Raw genomic sequence first — 20,563 nt, 5'->3', positions numbered from 1 at the left:
TGAAATTATGTTTTTAAAGCCTGGCACATAATAGTTAGAGCACCTGGTATATGGTACTCAATAATTGGTATTTTCACCAATGTATACAGTTGGGTGTAGTGGTTCATGCCTGTAATCCCAATGACTCAAGAGGGTAAGGCAGGAGGATCACAAGTTCAAAGATAGCCTCAACAACTTAGCAAGGACCTAAATAATTTAGCAAGACCCTGTCTCAAAATAAAAAACAAAAAGGGCTAGGGATGTAGCTCAGTGGCTAAGCATTCCTTGGTTTAATCACTAGTACTAAAAAGGAAAAAAAAAAAAAAAGAAAGAAAAAAGTAATGTACACAGATAGGATATTATTAGTACTATAAATTAGAGGTAAGCATGTTCTCAATATCTTTTTGATAAGTTTTGCAGAATGAAGAAATTAATAAGCACTTGCTGTGTATAAAATGCTGGCTCAACCACACTAAGGAAAGTCTCCAAAGAAGTAGAAAACAGTGCCAGCACCCTCACAGAGAGAAAGACACATCCTAGCTGAGTAGGGTGGTACACACCTACGATCCCAGTTACTCAGGAGGCCGAGGCAGGAGGATAAAAAATTTGAGGCAAGTTTTGGGCAACTTAGTAACACCTTGCCTTAAAATAAAATAAAATAAAATAAAATATCTGGGAATATAACTCTGTGGTAGAATACTCCCCTTGCATGTGTGAGGGACACATACACAAAAAGAACACGTTCTCTCAATTTAATTATAAAAAGCAGCCTACCTCCCATGTGTAAGGTGACTTTAACACAAGCTACCTTGACTGTACCATGGCAATTAAATTCATAAGGGGAACCCAAAAACAACCATTTCAGGCAGGTACAGTTGAACAAGCAGTGAAAAGTCACTATCCCTGGGTTTTAGGCATGACACATGAGAGTAGTTACTCAGTAAATGTAATTTACTTGTTTTGGAGTAGTAAGAGTGCTGAGGCAGGAGGATCGTGAATTCAAGACCTGCATGGAAAACTTAGCAATACCCTGTCTCAAAAAAAGAAAAAAAAGAAGTGAGATGCTGGGGATGTAGCTCACTGGTAGAGTGCTCCTGGGTTCAATCCCCAATTCATTCAGACCTGCCTACTTCTCCAGTCTCATCTCTCCTCATTCCCAAATGCCCATGTGAAATACCAGAATTAACAAAATGCTGAAAGTTTCCCGACTCCATTTCTAGGATCAATGTCTCCTCACCTTTGCCCAGAATGTTTGCCCTCCCTGCAAAGCCTTTGACTCCCCAGCCCACACTCTTAATTGTGAGAAACTCCTATTCATTTTTCAAGACTCAGCTCAGGTTCTTCCAAAAAGCCTTCCCTAATTCCTCATTTTGAGTAGGTATTTCTCCTGTGTGGTCCCACAGCATTCTCCCATACCCAGTGCTATCATTTATCACATTTACTCATTTCACAAATGTTTACTGCCTACTGGTGATGAGCCACATTTAGGTTAGTATTAGGGATATGATAGTAAATACGACAGCATAGTCCTTGCTCTCTGAAGCTTGCAATCTGTTGGGAAAAAGAAGAGTAGAATGCTATAGGATCATAAAAATAAGTCCTAATGATAACACCATTGTTGTCACCACTTACAGGCACCATGTTGTAGACACTTTAAATACACTTAAGTATTTAAAATTTTCTCATTTAACTTATTCCTCACAGCAACACTGGGAAGCATACTTTCCTACTCCAAGTCATGGAAATTGTGGCTTGGAAAAGTAAAAGGACACACAAGTTTAACATCAGGCTTGAATCTTTAACTCTAGTTTGCCTAATTCTAAGACATTTTTCTTAACCTCTCTTTTTCCAAGCACAGTGTGCAGAGCCTATCAATTTCCTTAATATCTAACCCCTCTTTTTCCATTAATATCAGAACTGCTGGATTTTTAATGGGCACATGACCATTCATAACAAAAATGACATTCCCCAATTAATCTGTTGCTAGGTATGGTTGTGTGACTGAATTCTGATCAGTGGGATATAAGCAGAAGTGCTAATGTGTAATTTCTTGGATATACTCCTAATGAGAAGCAGCACATCCCTTTTTCCCTGTTCCTCTTCCTGATGGCTGGAATGTGGACATGATAGCTGAAGAGGGAGGAGCCATCTATGTGAGAAAAGCAGTAGAAGTATGGGAGAGAAGAGGGATGGAGTATCCACTTGCACTTTTATAGTTAAGCCCTTATTATGGTGGGTCTTCTATTATGGTAGCCCAACTATCATCTCAATTCATAAAAGAAGGTACGATGTCTCATTCATCTTTCTATTCCTAGAGCTCAGTAATATTAAATGTTGAGTTAAAATTGAACTGAATTCTGGTTCTAGTTGTCATTTACTAGCAGTGTCTTCATACAGAAATCACTTCTGCTCCTCAGTTGGTCTGCTTTTTTGCCTTGAAAGTTTTTCAAATTTGCAAAAGGCCTTAAAAAATCACATTTCTCTTAGTGAAACACCATAAAATATTTACCAATGTGCCTCTGAAACATAACAAGCAGACTTTACTAGCAGAAAATATGGTTACATTATATAAATGAAATTCTCTTCATCTCAAAAAATATGAAAATATGTCTGAGTTTCTCTGTGAATACTTGTTTTCATCAAGTAATACTGATGGGATAAATCTGAAATTTAGATAATTTTGCTCATTCACTTAATGATTTTTAAAATAGGGAAGATTGTTATTAAACTTGAAGAGGGGTTCAGCTCAAGGACCACCGGTGTTTGGAGGTAGTGAGGTAACAGATGTGAAAGCATTTTGAAAATGGAAAGGGATCATTACTATTATTCATATCAAATTATGAACTTCCCTAAATAGCTGACTTGGTCATAATTTGGCAGACAGGTGAAGCAAGGTGAGACTCCCAGTGGGCTGAAGACTAGGGGCTCTGAAGGCCCAGTCAAAGATCAGGTCTTCATAGAAGGGAACTATTTTTTGCCAAAGGAACTCTCCTATGTTCTTTATATCCAGTGTTGTTATCTGCTATCCTAAGCAACTAAAAATTCCTAGAAGAGTGTTTGGTTCAACTTAACATACCCAGTGTCAAGAATACAGGTGGCATTTGATAAATGTTTATTGCACTAAGCTCCATGACACCTTTGCTGACTCTCAGGGAGAACTGCTTCATTCATTTGAAATCTGACAGATATAATTGTATTTACCATATACAACATGATAGAATGACTTCTGTATCTCAATCTCTTATTATTGAGTTTATTCCTCCTGCAAAGTACTTACCACATGTACTCAGCTACATTTTGGAGGACTAACTTTCTCAGTAAACTAAGCTTTTTGTAGGAAGATACCTAGTCCCCTTAACCTGAGCATGGTCAATACTCAGCACAATGCCTCACATGCAGTAAATGCTCAATGATGGTTTTTTTTTTCTTTTTAAGTTACAAGAAGTAGACTTGAGGGAAAATGCAGATGCTGGTATAAAACAATTCTCCCTAAGTCAGTCCTGTAATCCATGTCTAACCTTATAGTCACTAGACCAGCAAAACCAATCTTTTTGTTCCCAGGAAACAAGGACTGTTGTCATAAACTGACATTTCATGGTCTGGGGAGATAGTTCAGTCGGTAGAGTGTTTGCCTTGTAAGCACAAGGCCCTGGGTTTGATCCCCAGCACCAAAATAAAATAAAATAAAATATAATAAAAAAATAAACTGACATTTCTGGGAATGATTCCAGTTTCCTTACAGACTTGTGGCCACGAGTGCTGATTTACATATGGGTGCTACAACAAAATAAATAGGTGTCAGGAATGGCAGACATCTAGATGTTAACAGTAAAAAGAGCATAAAGTTTCTAAGAGGAGTAATTATCTTGATTACTATAAGACATTCTATAAAAATTAAAATGGGTGCTGTGGTATACACCTATAATCCCAGCGATTTGAGAGGCTGAAGCAGGTAGATTGCAAGTTCAAGGACAACCTGGGCAATCTGGCAAGACCCTGTCTCAAAACAAAAGGGCTTAGAGTGCAGCTCAGTAGTAGAGTGCCCCTAGATTCAATCCCTAGTACCTAAAAATAAATAAATAAATAAATAAATAAAGGAAATGTGGATTTGCTAAGATTATTTTGCCCAGTTTAATTGTATAAAGTCAGATGAAAGTACAAAAAGGTGTTTTATCCCAGCAACAAAAAGCTGACTAGGGCTGGGGAGATAGCTCAGCTGGTAGAGTGCTTGCCTCGCAAGCACAAGGCCCTGAGTTCAATTCCCCAGTACCACAAAAAAAAAAAAAAAACTGACTAATGCCAAGAGAATATGATGAAAAAATATGATGGAGGAAAAATAATTGCTATAAATTAAGTAAAAATCACACATGCTAGATTAATTGTACTGTGGTCAGAGAAATATGGAAAATGTCATCAGCTAAAGATTAGGACGACAGAATGACTAAATGCAATGTGATACCCTTGATGGAACAATATCATCAACAACAACAATAACAACAAAAAAAATCAGTGGAAAAATGTGAAATCTGAATGAAGACTATAATTTAGTTAATGGTATATACCAATACTAAATTTCATACTTTTGATATAGGTGCCATGGTAACATAAGATGTTAATATTAGAGAATTCTCCCTAATATCTTTGCAACTTTCCTGAAATTATTCCAAAATAAAAAACAAAAACAAAAACAAAATTAAAGAAAAGAAATGGAACAAGTGCTGGGTATAGAATTAACTTTTGTTAGGGATGCTGAGCTCAAATAGGGCCAGAATGAGATCAATAAAGGAAAAAATGGAAATCTGGCTACTTATTGTTTTTTCTTGGTTCTAGGCTTGGGGTGGAGGGGGAGAAAGAAAAGAAAAGGAGGCTATGCAAGATTCCTTCTAATTTATCCAGTCCAGGTATCCAGAAGAGTAAAAGTGACAGACTTTTAGAACAGAACCTCTGTGAGCTGGCAGATAAAAGCTTTCACTGTGCTATCCTGCACAGGAAGTAAGGAGCCTGGAACAGCTTCCACCACTCTACCACTACTATGCTAGCCACTCTGCAACACTGAAAGGCATCAGAGAAAAATCTACAGCCCTAAGGAAAGAGAGCACCGTTCTCTTTAAACAACAAGGTCATCCGGAGCCAGCTGTTTGCAGACAGCAAGTCATGTTTGCCAGCACTGATTTACAAAACCTTGAGGCAGCTTCAATAATCACATTTCAGCTCAATCAATATTTATTGTCCCCTGCTTGATATCAGACCCTGTGCTGGACACTGAGGATACAGAGAAGAGACAAGGCCTCTTACAAGGGGAAGATAGTTGTCTAGACAATTAAACATAGTAAGTCCTGGGACAGAAGAAACCCAGAAAACTTTGGCAGCTCATGGTAAGAAAAATAACTCAGTGCAGAGAATCTAAGAAGAGTTTTCAGAAGGAGAGATTAATTTGTGTCCCAATATAAAGGTTAAGTAGGAGTCTGCCAGGTGAAAAAGAAAAGGTCTTTCAAGCAGATGGAACAGTATGTGGGAGGCCTTAAAACAGTAGTACAATGTAAATGAAAGCAAGAGGCCTAAAACAATTAAGTCATGTATTTGTGAGATGGAAGAAGAGGTTAGAAAGATGAGGACAGAAGATATTAAACTTACTTTTAGACCAAGGTAAGGAGCAGGTCAGAGCATGGCATATGCATAAAATTATCTTAGAGGGGAGCTGAGGTTGTGGCTCAGTGGTACAGTGCTTGCCTAACATGTGTGAGGCACTGGGATTGATCCTCAGTATGGCATATAAATAAATAAATAAAAATAGTTATAAAAAAGTATATTAAAAAATTATCTTGGAGGATCCCAAGGAATTTTATAAAAACAGGAAGAAAATGCCAAATGTGGTAGCTGTAATTTCAGCAACTCTGGAGACTGAGGAAGGTGGATGACAAGCTTTAAACAGCCGGGGCAACTTAGTGAGACCCTATCTCAAAATAAAAAATAAAAAGGGCCGGGGGGCTGGGGAGATAGCTCAGTCGGTAGAGTGCTTGCCTTGTAAGCACAAGGCCTGGGGTTCGATCCCTAGCACCAAAAAAAAAAAAAAAAAAAAAAAAAAAAGGGATGGGGATGAAGTTCAGTTGGTAAAGCACCCCTGGGTTCAATCCCTAGTACCACAAAACAACAATAATAACAACAAAAACAACAAAAATCCTAATTTTCTTTCCTGCTAATTTATGTGAGACTTTTAGAAGTGGGATGTCCTAAAATAAAACAATTCCAACAACTTACTCTAAGATGTTACAACTCAAAAAGGGTGTAAATCACTCCTCTCTCTGAATTTTAATAGCACTTTATATCTTCCTTTTAGCACTTGTCACTTACCACCTGGGAGCATAATAATCTGTATCTTTGCTGTTACAATTTCCCTCTAAGCATGAACCAGGTCTTATTCATTCATTTTGTAAAATGATTTTTCAAACCACTCTGAACAAGCAAGGTATCAACAGGGCCTAGCATATACTAAATGCTCAGTAAATATTTTATAGCATCAAGGTTCTAAGTTGAAAGGCTCTTAGGGATGTGCTAACCTAAAATTTCTTAATCTTTGTGAACAGTCTGATAAAAACTATGAGAACTGGAGATACAGCTCAATGGTAGAGTGCTTATCTCCCACACACATGGCCCTGGGTTCAATTCAAAACACTGGGGAAAAATTTTTTCAGATAAAAGCTATGGACTCTCTTCCTAGAAAAAAATCACAAACAGAAAACATTCCACATATAATTTCAGACCCCATCATTCCTAGGAGTTAGGTTAATTTACCCAAATTCAAAAAGATAAAAGTGGCAGAACCAAGCCTAGAACACAAATTTCCTGGTCCCTAATTCAGTACTCAGTTCCTAATTCAGTTCCATTACAAAGGAACAACTTTCAAAGGGCATATATTTCCTACTGGAAACCTGCCTGACACAGGTCTCAAGTGTGAATGTTCTTTTCATGAAATTCCTTGATATAAGGACGATGCTCAAGTTTAATGGCTTCTGACACCCAAATACAGAAGGTTGGACCCCTGCCAAGGACAGAGAAGTAATAGGAGATATACATGAATATGAGGAGCATTAAATAAGCCAAAGAACCAAAAGATGCTGAAGTCTTCCCAAGTACAACAGTAAAATCTTTCCAACTGTTCTGTTTACAGAAAGTGATAGACTTGAGACTCAAAGCCAACTCTTCTGACTTTCAGGCTAGTGTCATGTCTACCCCACTACAAATTCCTCTGCATGCACAAAGAAACTTAACCACCACAGCAGCTATTATGCGGTTGGGGCCCAAGAAATGGACTAAATAATTGTACAATACTTAGAACTAACTTCCAGTTATCAGCAACAATGGATTCAAGAAGCACACCCACAGTCTACATCTGCAAATACTATAAAATTAGATATTCAGCTGAAAATAGAAATGCATCTCTATTTACCACACATCATTCATTCAACTAAAGTGAACTTATATTATAATTTCTACTCTGAGTTCCATACTGAACTAATAGGATATCTTTTCAAGTATCACAAATATTCCAGCATCTTGGGAGGCTGAGGCAGGAGGAACACCAGTTTAAAGCCAGCTTCAGCAATTTAGTGATGCCCTAAGCAACTTAGTGAGACCCTGTCTCAAACATAAAAAATAAAAATGGGCTGGAGATGTGGTTCAGTGGTTAAGTGTCCCTGGGTTCAATCCCTGATACCAAAGAAAAAAGAAAGAATCACAAATAATAAAACCAAACCACTTTATTTTTATTGTGATAATCTGGCCTAGGGACAAGATTGGACTCTTACAGAAATATCTCCAATCTGAATAATCCCAAACTAAATAACAAGAGGACTGAGGGACAATCCCCTTTACTTTCTAGCTCCAATATTTCCCAACCTATGCACATGTGATCTTCAGGTCTTTGTAAAAGCTGCACATCTCCTTTTCTAATGGACTCTCTTCACCCCTTACCTCTTGTTCTTTAATTAGGTGCTTGTATCTTCCAATGCCATGAGTGGGCTTTGTCTTATAATGCCGACTGGTAGCCAGTAGAATGGCACCTAAAAGAGAAAATAAAAACAAATCTGTTTCTAAGCTCTTCCAAGGACAGAAAGATCATGTCTGAGAATATTTAGAGGCCAGAGAGCATCTTGTTTGTTTAAATAACCATAAGTCTTTCTTGATTCTGGACAAATTCTATTTGTACCCCTTTTCTCTCCCTTTAGCCCATGGAATATATCCAATTCCCACCACCCATCTTTCTTTGAGAAATTCTCTCCTACAAAAGTAACTGGGATAAGGAGAACAAAATACATTTTCATGGGGTTCTCATCTCTTCTTATCCCTCAATAGGCAATAACCCTTTTGTCAGGACTGTATAGAGAAAGAGGCAAGCAGCAAAAATAACCAGCAAAGAAAAGAATCACTGAGTTCTATAAAATTTAATGCTGGGGATGTAGTACAATGGTACAGCACTTGCCTAACATGCACAAGTTCCTGGGTTCTACCCCCAGCATCACAAACAGAAATCATCCATTTTGAATTATTTGTGTTGATATAAAACAATATCCAAAATATATTGTTAAGTGAACAACAACAACAAAAGCCAGTGTCCATAACCACTATCATAACAACTGATTTTCCAGAATACAAAATCTGGCTAGATCTGATCTTTCCTGGCTCTGGTCTCTGTTCCTTATCTCTACCTGTTCATTGGAACCAGCCCTGCACTGGAACCAGTCTGCTAGTTTGTGTCTTTTCTGCTCTCTGTACTCTCTGGAGAAGTACTAACCCTAGGTTCCCACTCTTTTTTCTTCTGGCTTCTGTGATCCTGTCCTCATTTCCTCAGGGTCATCACTCTGTCAGGCATAACACAGGATGATATTGAGAAGTTTGACATCAAGCAAAAAGGTATTTTTAGGCCCTTGTTTTTTGTTTCATTTTTGTTTCTGTTGTTTGGTACCAGGGATTGAATCCAGGGGCACTTAACCACTGAGCTACATCCCCAGTTCTTTTTCTTTTTCATTTTGAGATTTGATTTCATTAAATTGCTAAGGCTGGCCTTAAACTCACAATCCACCTGCTGCAAGTTGCTGGGGTTACAGGCGTACACCACCCACCACACCCAGCTAGGCCCCTGTTTTCTAAAATGGGCTTCCAAGGAAGTTCTGTGCCAGATCAATCAGAGGCAGTCCTGGCTTCAGAGTTTTCCTGCACTTACAATCAACATTATTTTATCAAGTCCACCCAGGGACATTATGGATCCTTCCCAAGATATAGACTAGTCCATATTTACATTGACATGCCAACAACTATGAAGACACTGGGATGATTATGAAGACAAATAAAATATGCTACTTTCCCTTGAAACACTTAAGGTCTACTACGGAAGGATGATGGGAAAGCAGATAATTAATTATCTTATGGTATACAAATTACTTAAATGGAGATATGAGCAATGTTGTGGGTACACAAAGGGAAAATTAACTTTGCTTTTGAGGTAGGGGTGCAGGGTTCAGGGGAATGGGTTCAGAAGATACAATAACTCTGTTCTTGAAAGAGGAGTGAGAGTTTACCATGAAGAGATCTTTCTTCCCTTGCTAAGCTGCTGAGCTGGCTTCAAACTTGAGCCAGCTTCCCCAGTAGCTGGGATTATAGGTGTGTACTACCACACCCATCTGAGGGAGGTGTTTTCAGCCAGAAGTTCCCAAAGAACAATAAATATAAATGAGATGTCCTTGGCTGCTGCCCCAATTGTATCTCTCTGAATATAAGACCTTTGAGGCATTGAGCTCTAGATCCTTCAACCTGGGACCCCACCCAAGGAGATGATATCCAAATTTCCTTGATGGGTACATAATGATCCTCAGACCAGAGCCTTAAAAATGAACCCTACCTAACACAATTTTATTACCTCAAAATATGACCTCCTAAAAAAGCACTCAACTCTCCAGTATGTTCATTCATTCACCAAATACTTATTATGCATCCAGGCAGCCAGTGACAATTGTACACTCACAGCTATGTTAATGACACACACTAGAACTGTAAAACTGTGCAGTTAAACCAACCTGGCATGTATGGAGACCTGACTGGTATCAAGTACTGCACCAGAAGCCAGAGTTGTAACAATAAACAAAGTCCCTACAATACAGAACCTATCACCTAGAGAGACAACGAGTACATCAACGTAGGGTGATAAGGTCTATTTATGATAGGGTCTGCACATGGGAGGAGCACTTCACTTGACTTGAGGTATCAGGAAAGGCGTCTTGGAGCAGGTGGTTTTTAAGTAAAACTTGAAGGACTGGCAGGATTTAGCAAAATGAATACATGGTATAGAGAGGGCAAGAGCCAGAGAGAATTTCAAAGCAGAGCATGAGGAACAGGATGTTCAGAGATGAACCTAGAGAAACAAGCAAGGCTTAGGAAGAGTTGATTTATTGAGTACTTATACAACAGTGGACAATGCCAACAAAATTCTGTTTTTAGAGCTTCCAGTCTAGTGGGAGCAGGGAATCTAGTGAAATAGTCGCAAAATAAATATAAAATTCAAATTGCAATAAATGATAAAAAAGAAATCATAGAAGGCTATGATGACACAATAAGCATATCTATTTCAGCATGGCATATCAGTGAGGGTTTCTGAAAAAATGACATTTGAACTGAGACCAGAATTCAGAATAAAATGGCTAATAGTGATTATTTTCAGGCAGGGAAAGAAGTGGCTACAAGGAAAAGGGCACTAATTATTATTTTTTTTTTTTGGTAGTTGTAGATGGACATTGTGCCTTTATTTTATTTATTTATATTTATGCAGAGCTAAGGATGAAATCCAGTGCCTCACACATGATAGGCAAGTGCTGTGCCACTGAGTTACAGCCTCATCGAAACTAATTTCTTTTTTACATTTTTTTCTAGTTATTGATGGACCTTAATTTTATTTATTTATTTATATGTAGTGCTGAGACTCAAACCCAGTGCCTCACACATGCTAGGCAAGTGCTTTACCACTGAGCCACAACCCCAGCCTGAGACTAACTTTTTACTTAGCTTCTTTTGCACCTTTTAAATTTTGTTCTGTGTACATGTATTATACATTCGAAACAATAAAATAAGAAACTTAACAGGCAAATAGGAGTTTATTGGGTGAAAAAATGGAGGATGATAATTTCAGCTAGAAGAACAGCAGGTGCAAAGACCCTATTACAGGACACACCTAGGCATATTCAAGAAGCAGAAAGGCCACCATAGTGACTGAAGCAGAGAGAGACACACGAAAGAGTAGAGTCAGTGGTGGGTTGGAACCAAAAATATTGGGACTTATTAAGGGTTTGGATTTCATCCAGAACAACAATAAACAGGAAACCTTTGTGCCTGGTATATTTTTAAAAGATCCTTCTGGTTGCTATGTGAAAGGAGTAGGGGAAAGGAGTATAGATGGAAGGAAAATTAAAAACCAGAGCAAAACTATTGTTGATTTTCCTGTACCCATGTGCACCCCTCTTCCATTCCCTAGAACTGACAAATTCTTCTAAAACACAAATCCAATTATGTTCTTTCATAAATTCAACCATTTATACATTGCACACATAATTTTTTTAAAGTACTTCATATTTGTCAGGCATTACACAAACAATAATGAATGAGACAGAGATCTTAGCCATATTTTTCAATGTTTGAATATTTGATGGTATTTCACTGCCTAAAGTTGGAAGTTTTAGGTAAGCATTTAAGAACACTGATTCTATAGGACTATTTCATTTCCTAGGTCTTGAAAACCCTGCTTTTCAGCCAAAAAGCTATACTGATTTTTCTGAATAAACCCTGCAGTTTTCATGCCTCTGTGCCTTCCTGAACTGTCCCCTTACACAAGGACTGTACCTCTCTTTTAACAGGGAAATTCCACACAGTCTCTGGGGCCAGCTAAAATGTCACCATCTCTGTGAAACTCTTCTACTTCCCTAACCATACAAAGATCAAGAGTTTACTTCACTATAACAGCTCTCATGCCTGGATTACATAATAAAACATTTTGTGTAAATAAAAAAGAGAATTCAAGGGGCAAGAATGGAGGAAGGAAGGACTGTATAGAGGGAAAAGAGGGGTGGGAGGGGTAGGGGAAGGGAAAAAAATAATAGAATGAATCAAACAACATTACCCTATGTAAATTTATGATTACACAAATGGTATGCCTTTACGCCATGTACAATGAAACAACATGTATCCCATTTGTTTACAATAAAAAAAAAAAAAAAAAAAAAGAGAATTCAAGCTGGGTGTGGTGGTGCATACCTGTAATCCCCTCAACTCAGGAGGCTGAGACAGGAGGATTCCAAGTTCCAGGCCAGCCTCAGAAACTTAGCAAGGCCCTAAGCAACTTGGCCAGATCCTGTTTTAAAATAAAAAATAAAAAGGACTGGGGATGTGGCTCAGTAGTTAAGCGTCCCCGGATTCAATCCACAGTACAAAAAAAAAAAAAAAAAAAGAGAGAGAGAGAATACAGAGTCGCCAGTCACTATCTTTAAGTACACAGACACTCAATCATCCACCAGTGATATCAAAAAGCAGAAGGAAAACTGATCTTTGAGATGATGATACATCTAAAGTTGAAAGGGCTGCAAAATGCTTGCGTCAGTCTCATCTGCAGGAATTCCTTGGCAAGGAGACGTTTTCAAATTCAGTTTAAGGCAATTCCTATAATTAGAGCAGCTGGTTAATTAAAAAGCTGGTTTAAACCACTGTTAAATTAACCATTTTCCCCCTTAAATGAAAGGTTTGTGACAAACTACCATTGGCTAAACTGCTTAATTAGCCGGTTGTTTTAATTTTAAAATGTGTAAGTTTGAAAGCCTCTGATTTCCAGTACATTCAACTGAATTCTTTTCCTTTGCTTGAGTTACTAAGCTGGGTTTCCTACTGTCACATTAACATCGCAACCTCCTGAGAAAAAAGGTCACTCTTCACTGACAAAGACACAAAACTTAATGTCTCAAAAACAGGATTTGAAAAACTTTCAGTTACCAAAGCACATACTGATTTCTTCCACATGGCTCCCCTTCCTTGTATGTATACCAGAATTAAACCTGTCAATCTAGAATGGGAATAGACAACTTTGTTTTAATTATTTCCCTTTCGAAATTGGAACAAACAATTTTAGCAGGGTTATGCAGGTTAGGGAAAGGGGTAAAAACTGGGACGGCCCCAGCCAAGACTCTAATTACAGGATATTCTCTCCATCTGCTAGACTATAAATCCCTCAAGGGCAGAAACAATGCCAGCACCTGACAATGTATGTGGTTAGTATACATTAAAAAAATAAATAAATAAAATAAAATAAATGGATTTTTTTTTTTTTTAGTTGTACTTGGGCAAAATATCTTTATTTTATTTATTTATTCTATGTGGTGCTGAGAATTGAACCCAGTGCCTCACACATGCTAGGCAAGTACTCCACCCCTGAACTACAACCTCAGCTCCCATAAATGATTCTTTTTTTTTTTTTTTTTTTGGTGCTAGGGATCGAACCCAGGGCCTTGTGCTTGCAAGGGAAGCACTCTACCGACTGAGCTATCTCCCCAGCCCCATAAATAATTCTTGAGTTAGTTTACGAAGACAATCTGCAATGATTTGTCCTTAGCAAATTTCTCCCTGGCCTGCTTTTTTTCTTTAAAAATTATTTTCATATTCCTTTTAGTTCTAATTACTTGGATTTGAATATACCATGTCTCTCTGACTACCTTTTTGCTCACACTGTGATGAGAGCACTCTAAGTACCACTCATTTAGCCTCTTTAGGTCTTTTTTAATATACTTACTTTTATCTTTCTATTGTGCTCAAATTAGTAAGAAAAATATGGTTATCAGTATTAGGCCAATTATGGTTTAGAGATGAGGTATCCACCAAAAGCTCCTGTGTTAATGCTATAATGTTCACAGGTGAAATGACTGGATTGGGAGAGCTGTAATGTAATCAGTTCATACTAATTTGAATGGACTGATAGGGGGGTAACTGTAGCAGGTGGTGGGGTGGCCAGAGGGAGGTGGGTCACTGAAACCCTAGAGGAGTTCATTTGCCCTGTGGTCCCTTCTTGCCCCCCTCTTTCTGTTCCTAGATGCCATGAAGGGAGAAGTTTTCTTTTGCCATGCCCTTTGGCCATGACCAGCTGCCCCACCTTAGGCCCAGAGCTATGAATTCAGTTATCTATGGACAAGACCTCTGAAACTGTGAGCACCCAAATAAACTTTCCCTCTTGTCAGGTATTTTGGTCACAGGGGTGCAAAGCTGATTAGCACAAGGCCCATCCATGGATAGAAGCAGCTGGGATGATACACGGGGCCCATTCACAGAGTAGATGGATAAAGGTAGAAACTGCACTGCTTTTTACTCTTTTTCTCTGAACATCATTGTAATTCAATTTGAAAATTTCTGATGTTAAATATATCTCAAAGAACATATGAAGGAACTAGGAATGTGGCTTAGTGGTAAAAGCACTTCCCTAGCAAGCATAAGGACCTGGGTTTAATACCCAGTACAAAAACAAACAAACAAACAAACAAAACTTTGAAAAATGGCATGGTTGGGGATGTAGCTCAGTGGTAGAGCACATGGTTAGCATGCATGAGACTCTGAGTTTGAACCCTGGTATAACAAATAAAAAAGTAAAAAAAGCTATCTTCTCTCAAGCAAAATTATCTTGGCAAGCCAAGACTGGTTAAGTTATTCTAGGTCTTGAAGTCCTCTAGAGACTGGTATTTCCTGAGCACAACTGAAAATGAGCAAAGAAAAGGATAAATGACCAGTAATATATGAAAATATGTTCAACCAGCTAGTAATCAAAGTCATGCAAATCAAAAACAGCCTTTTTACATGAATATTAGTAAATATTAAAAGTAATAATACTCAGTGTTGATGAGTATATAAAAAGATTCTCAAATATCAAAGTAATATTAAATGATGCAATCTTTCTACAGAACAATTTGGTAATATACATCAATAGCTCTAAAAATATACATTTCCTTTGACCTAAGAGTTCTACTTTTAGAAATGTATCCTAAATAAATCAGACAAGGGCACAAAAATTAGTGTACAAGAATGTTCTTCACAGTGTTGTTTACACTGCAAAATCTTGGACATAACTTGAATTGTTCCAAATAGGACATTTTTTAGTATATTATGCAATTATCCCCTACCTTTTTTTCCCAAAAAGATCCCTATTAGATCTTTTTCAATAGCACTTTACATGCCATTTGATCTTGGCCTTAAAGACAAAACAACAAAAACAACCTCAGAATTAGGTAGCAAACAGGTACTAAAATATAAAACAAAACTGTGTATAGTAATCAAAAATATTAAAGAAGTTTGATACTGGCATCCAAAATACAGAATAATGAAAAAAAGTTAAAAAACAGTCACATATCTATATGAAAACTTAGTATATAATAAAGGTGACATTCTCAAACCAATAGAAAAAAAATGAATAAATGCTGAAACAACTCACTACCCATTTTGGGGAAAGAGCTTCTAATTCCAGATGGTCCACCTTATTTAAAGGAAAATAAAATACCAGACAATAATACAAAAGATTTTTAAGAATAATCTTGGAGTAGAGAAGATCTTTGAAAGCATGAAAGAAAATTTAGAAATCAAATATTACAACTTAACTATATAAAAATGTAAACTTCTGCAAAAATCAAAGTGAAAGGACGATTACTGGGAAAAATATAAAGCATATAAAACATAAAAATACTAATTTCCTTAATATATAAAATCTATAAAATTCTTACAAATCAAAAATGAAAAAGTAGCCAGGTGCAGTGGCACATGCCTGTAATCCTAGCAGCTCAGGAGGCTGAGACAGGAGGATCATGAGTTCAAAGCCAGCCTCAGCAAAAGTGAGGCACTAAGTAACTCAGTGAGACCCTGTCTCTAAATAAAATAAAAAACAGGGCTGGCGATGTGGTTCAGTGGTCGAGTGCCCCTGAGTTCAACCCCCAGTCCCAAAAATAAAAATAAAATAAAAAAATAAAAAGTAAACAATTCAATAGAAAAATGGGGAAAAAATCTAAACAGGCAGTTCAAGTTCATAAGGAAAGAAATTTAAATGATCAATAAACACATACAAATATGACAAACTCAAAAAATGCAAATTAAAACAATGTGACATAGTATTTCCTAGCAAAAAATTAAATAAAACGCTTTATAAAAGCTGGTTTGGGTGGTGCACACGTGTAATCCCAGTGACTGAGGAGGCTGAGGCAGGAGCATTGCTAGTTCAAAGCCAGCCTCAGCAACTCAGTGAAGCCCTAAGCAACTCAGCAAGACCCTGTCTCTAAATAAGATACAAGAAAGGGCTGAGGATGTGGCTCAGTGGTTAAGCATCCCTGAGTTCAATCCCCAGTACCAAAAAAAAAAACTGGCTTGGGCCACAAAATACAAATGTAAGTTAATACTTTTCTAAAGGGCAATCTTGTAAAACTTACCAAAGTTTATAATTCATAATCCATTGACTCAGCAATTTCAGTTCCAGGAATTTCTTATAAATGTACAGGAATAAGTTTACAAAAGTATATGTAAATGGTTGCTTCAGCATTTTTTGAAATAGCAAAAAACTAAAAATAACCTAAATGTCCAGCTTTAAGATACTGTCATACATAGACACAATATATATCTTCACATGTGCATTGAACTTTCCTGAAACACAAAAGGACTGTGAGTGCAGCTCGGTGGTAGAGTGTGTGCTGAGAATGTGCAAGATGCTGGACTCAATCCTCAGCACACACACAAAAAAGACATAAAGAACTGATATCAGCAGATACCACTAACAAGAAAAGATAAAGAAAATTTAATTGTTCATCATACACTGTTTTTGTATGGTTTATGTTTACTTTTACCATATATTTATTTCACATTTTTAAAAGTTGATAATTTAAATAGTAATTTTTAAAAATCCTTCCTCAGAATATGTACCTGTTTCAAACAAAGTCTGCCTCTCGCTGAAGGATAAGAGATGAGACTAAGGGACAGGAATAAAGAAGATTTGAATATAACCCTTGTTTTGTTTATAATACAAAACAAAAGATAACAAAAATCTGACAAAATGTTAATAGTTCCCAATACTGGGGCTTTTGAACATATGACCATTTTTGCTTTCCTCTATTTTTATTTTTCAAATTGAATTAATAGAGAAATAACCACACATGTACACAAATCCTTCCCTCAACCCCACATCCTTCTCCAGCTCTGGCCACTGTTTTCTTTTCCAATTCAGTCTCACTTCTTAGCATTGTTTATAGTTGCTTTCTCTAACTCCTGAACTTTCATTTACTTGTCAACTCATTCCACCCGTTTTACCTGCACAGATGGCTCTCCCTAAGGTCACCAATGATCTCTATAATGCTAACATGCATACAATATTGTTAAACTCATATCTTTCCTGATCTCTCAACACAAGAAATTGAAACTGTGGCATAGTTGAGCATTCACTCCTTCCTGAAACACTCCTCTTGCCTGCCAGGAAACTATACTATCCTGGTTTTCTCCATGCTGGCCGCCCTTTCTCAACTTCATTAGCCATCTTTCTCACATCTTTAATGTTCTTTCTTCAACATCTTTAATCCTCAGGGCCCAATCAGTTCTCTGCCTTTTCTCCTTAGGTGATCTCATTCACTCTCATGGTTGCAATTAAAATCAACAATATAATGATTTCCAAACTTATAGTTTTCAATCCAGACCTACATTTTGAGCTAAGGATTAGCACATCCAATGGACTACTTAATATCTTCACAGGCATTCCAATTCAACGTGTTCAAATTCAAAATTTTGCCCCCAAAATTGTTCCACTTAATACAGCAGCCATTCAAAATAAAGATGCAGACATTTATTTTGGTATAAGTATGTTCACCATAAATTAAGTAAAAAGAGAAGATTATAAAGCATTATATATCATTTGTTTCCATTACTACAACACACACACAGCAAAAAATACAAAATGTCATGGCAGAGATAGAGCAAGCAACCTATTAAGATATGTGCCAAAATGTTACATAATAATCTTTTTTAGCATCTTCTTGTGTGTGTGATGTGGGTGCAGGTATGTTCTCCCTAGTCTCAAAAAGAAATGCTTTTTACTTTTTTTTTTTTTTTTTTTCAGTATTAGGCATTGAACCCAGGTGTGCTTTACCACTGACATTCCTAGCCCTTTCTACATTTTGATACAGGGTCTTGCTGAGTTTCCAAGGCTGGCCTCAAACTTATGATCCTCCAGCCTCAGCTTCCCTAATAGCTGGAAATACAGTGCCCCCACATCTGGCCACTTTTTAATTTTATAATCATATATTCTTAGTTTTTAAAAATTCTCCTGATAGAATTCAATATGAAATTTAGAGTATTAGCTATGACATTTTCTTGCTAAAATTGTTGGAATTGAAGCTTTTAGATCTAACTTCCAGCTAGTAGGAGAGGGACAGAAGAACATGTTATGCCATGCCGTGAGAAAACAGACAAAGCAAAAGACAAGACACTCTTTAAGACAAGTAGTTCAGTTTCATCAAAAATATCACTGTTGGACTTGCATGGTGGTACATGCCAGTAATTCCAGTGATTCTGCAAGCTGAGGCAGGAGGATAGCAAATTCAAGGCCAATCTGGGAAACTTAGCAAGACCCTGTCTCAAAATAAGTGTTAAAAGGACTGGGGATGTAGCTCAGTGGTCAGTGCCCATGGGTTCAATCCCCAGAATCATAAATTTTTTTTTTTTTTAAATCACTCCTGGCCTAGGGATGTAGTTTAGTGCTAACCAGAGCACTTGTCCAGCATGTGTAGGCCCAAAATTCAATCTCCAGTATTGAAAAAAATCACTATTGTCAGAGAGGAAAAGAGGCAGTACTGTTCTAGATTAACAGTGACAAATGGCGTGAAATTTCACTCACTTTTGGTTAAAAACAACACCCAGAAAAGAAATTTGAAGGACAATAAGAAAAATGGATAGAATACTAGATGATATTAGAGCATTATTATTAACTTTTGTTAGAGCAATAATGGCATTATGTTTCTTTAACAGTACATAGAGAATGTCCTACGCATGCTGAAATATTTAGGGATGATGTATCATATCTGATAAGGAAGGTTAACATGACAAAATATTAACAGTTAAATCCAAGTGGTGGATATTGAAGTGTTCACTGTATTATTCTGGAGAGAAAAATTATTTCTTATAAGACTGTAAGCTGGGGATGGAGTTGTAGCTCAGTGGTACAGCACCTGCCTGGCATGTGTGAGGCCCTGGGTTCAATCCTCAGCACCGCATATAAATTAATTAATTAATTAATTAATTAATTAAATAAAAGATCCATTGACAACTAAACTAAAAAATATTCTAAAAAGAAGACTGTAAGCTTCTAAATGGCAAGGGCTAACTATATCATTGCTTTTTGTTGTTGTTTTTGTTTTGTTTTTAGGGGTGCTGGGGATCAAATCCAGGGCCTTGTACACGCAAGATAAGTAAACTCCAAGTATACTCTACCACTGAGCTACATCCTCAGACCACATCTTCTTCTTCTTCTTCTTCTTTTTTTTTTTTTTTTTGTGTGTGGGGTGGGTTCTAGGGCTATTGAACCTAGGGGTGCTCCCACTGAGATATGCCTTCAGTTTTCCTTCAGTTTTTTGTTTTTTTAATTTTGAAACAGGTCTCACTAAGTTGCTAAGTCTGGCCTCAAACTTGTGATTCTCTTGCCTCGGCCTGTAGTCATGAGATTACAGGGATGCACCACCATGCCCAGCCCTAGCCCATATCTTCTTCCTTTTTTTTTTTTTTTTAAAGTTGTAGATGGACACAATGCCTTTATTTTATTTATTTATGTGGTGCTGAGGATCAAACCCAATGTGCTCCACAACTGAGCCACAGCCTCAGTCCCTCTTCTTTTTTTTTTTTTTTAATATTTTTAATTGTAGATAAACACAATACTTTTTATTTTATTTATCTATTTTTTATGTGGTGCTGAGGATCAAACTCGGTGTCTCACACATACTAGGTGAGTGCTCTACCACTGAGCCACCCCAGTCCCATATCTTCTTTTTTTTTTTTTTTTTTTTTTTTGCGGTACTGGGGATTGAACTCAGGGCCTTGTGCTTGCAAGGCAAGCACTCTACCAGCTGAGCTATCTCCCCAGCCCACCATATCTTCTTAATTTTATATCACTGGCACCTAACAAACACCCTGGTACAAGATATGTTTACTGAAAGGATGAATAAGTTAAAACCCATATTTTGAGATACTGAGTTTTGAGTCCAGTAGCAAAGTTACTATTCTCTAAAATAATTAACATATAAAAAGCCTCTTGTCTTGTCTAGCAGGCACTGAGTCCATGTTAGTTCCTCACTCCTTACGTAAACCTTTATCTCTAACACTATTTAGTCCTATGACAGATGGCATTAGACTATAACAATTGCTTTGAAATTTGCCACATGATAGACAAAGCAAAAATGGCAAGTAACTGGGTCAAGAGATTGAAATTAGCTGAGCTAGGAGCTGGGAATATGGCTGTGAGAGAGTGCTTGCCTGGCATGCATGAGGCCCTGGGTTCACA

The 20,563-nt window shown here is 37.3% G+C and overlaps 1 protein-coding gene across 1 annotated transcript in view; it reads right to left on the bottom strand.

The window, feature by feature from the left end:
• The window catches only part of Mrpl48 (mitochondrial ribosomal protein L48), a 59,360-nt gene that overhangs the window by 27,337 nt on the left and 11,460 nt on the right, over positions 1 to 20,563 (bottom strand). The window contains exon 4 of the mRNA XM_047516975.1: positions 7,951 to 8,039. Within this exon, the coding sequence (XP_047372931.1) occupies positions 7,951 to 8,039 (89 nt within the window). The remainder of the gene's footprint in view (positions 1 to 7,950; positions 8,040 to 20,563) is intronic.

This window comes from Sciurus carolinensis, chromosome 11, assembly GCF_902686445.1.
Source record: "Sciurus carolinensis chromosome 11, mSciCar1.2, whole genome shotgun sequence".
Taxonomy (NCBI): Eukaryota; Metazoa; Chordata; class Mammalia; order Rodentia; family Sciuridae; genus Sciurus; species Sciurus carolinensis.
Note: the sequence above shows the minus strand (reverse complement) of the source record. Positions and strands in the feature narration are given on the sequence as shown.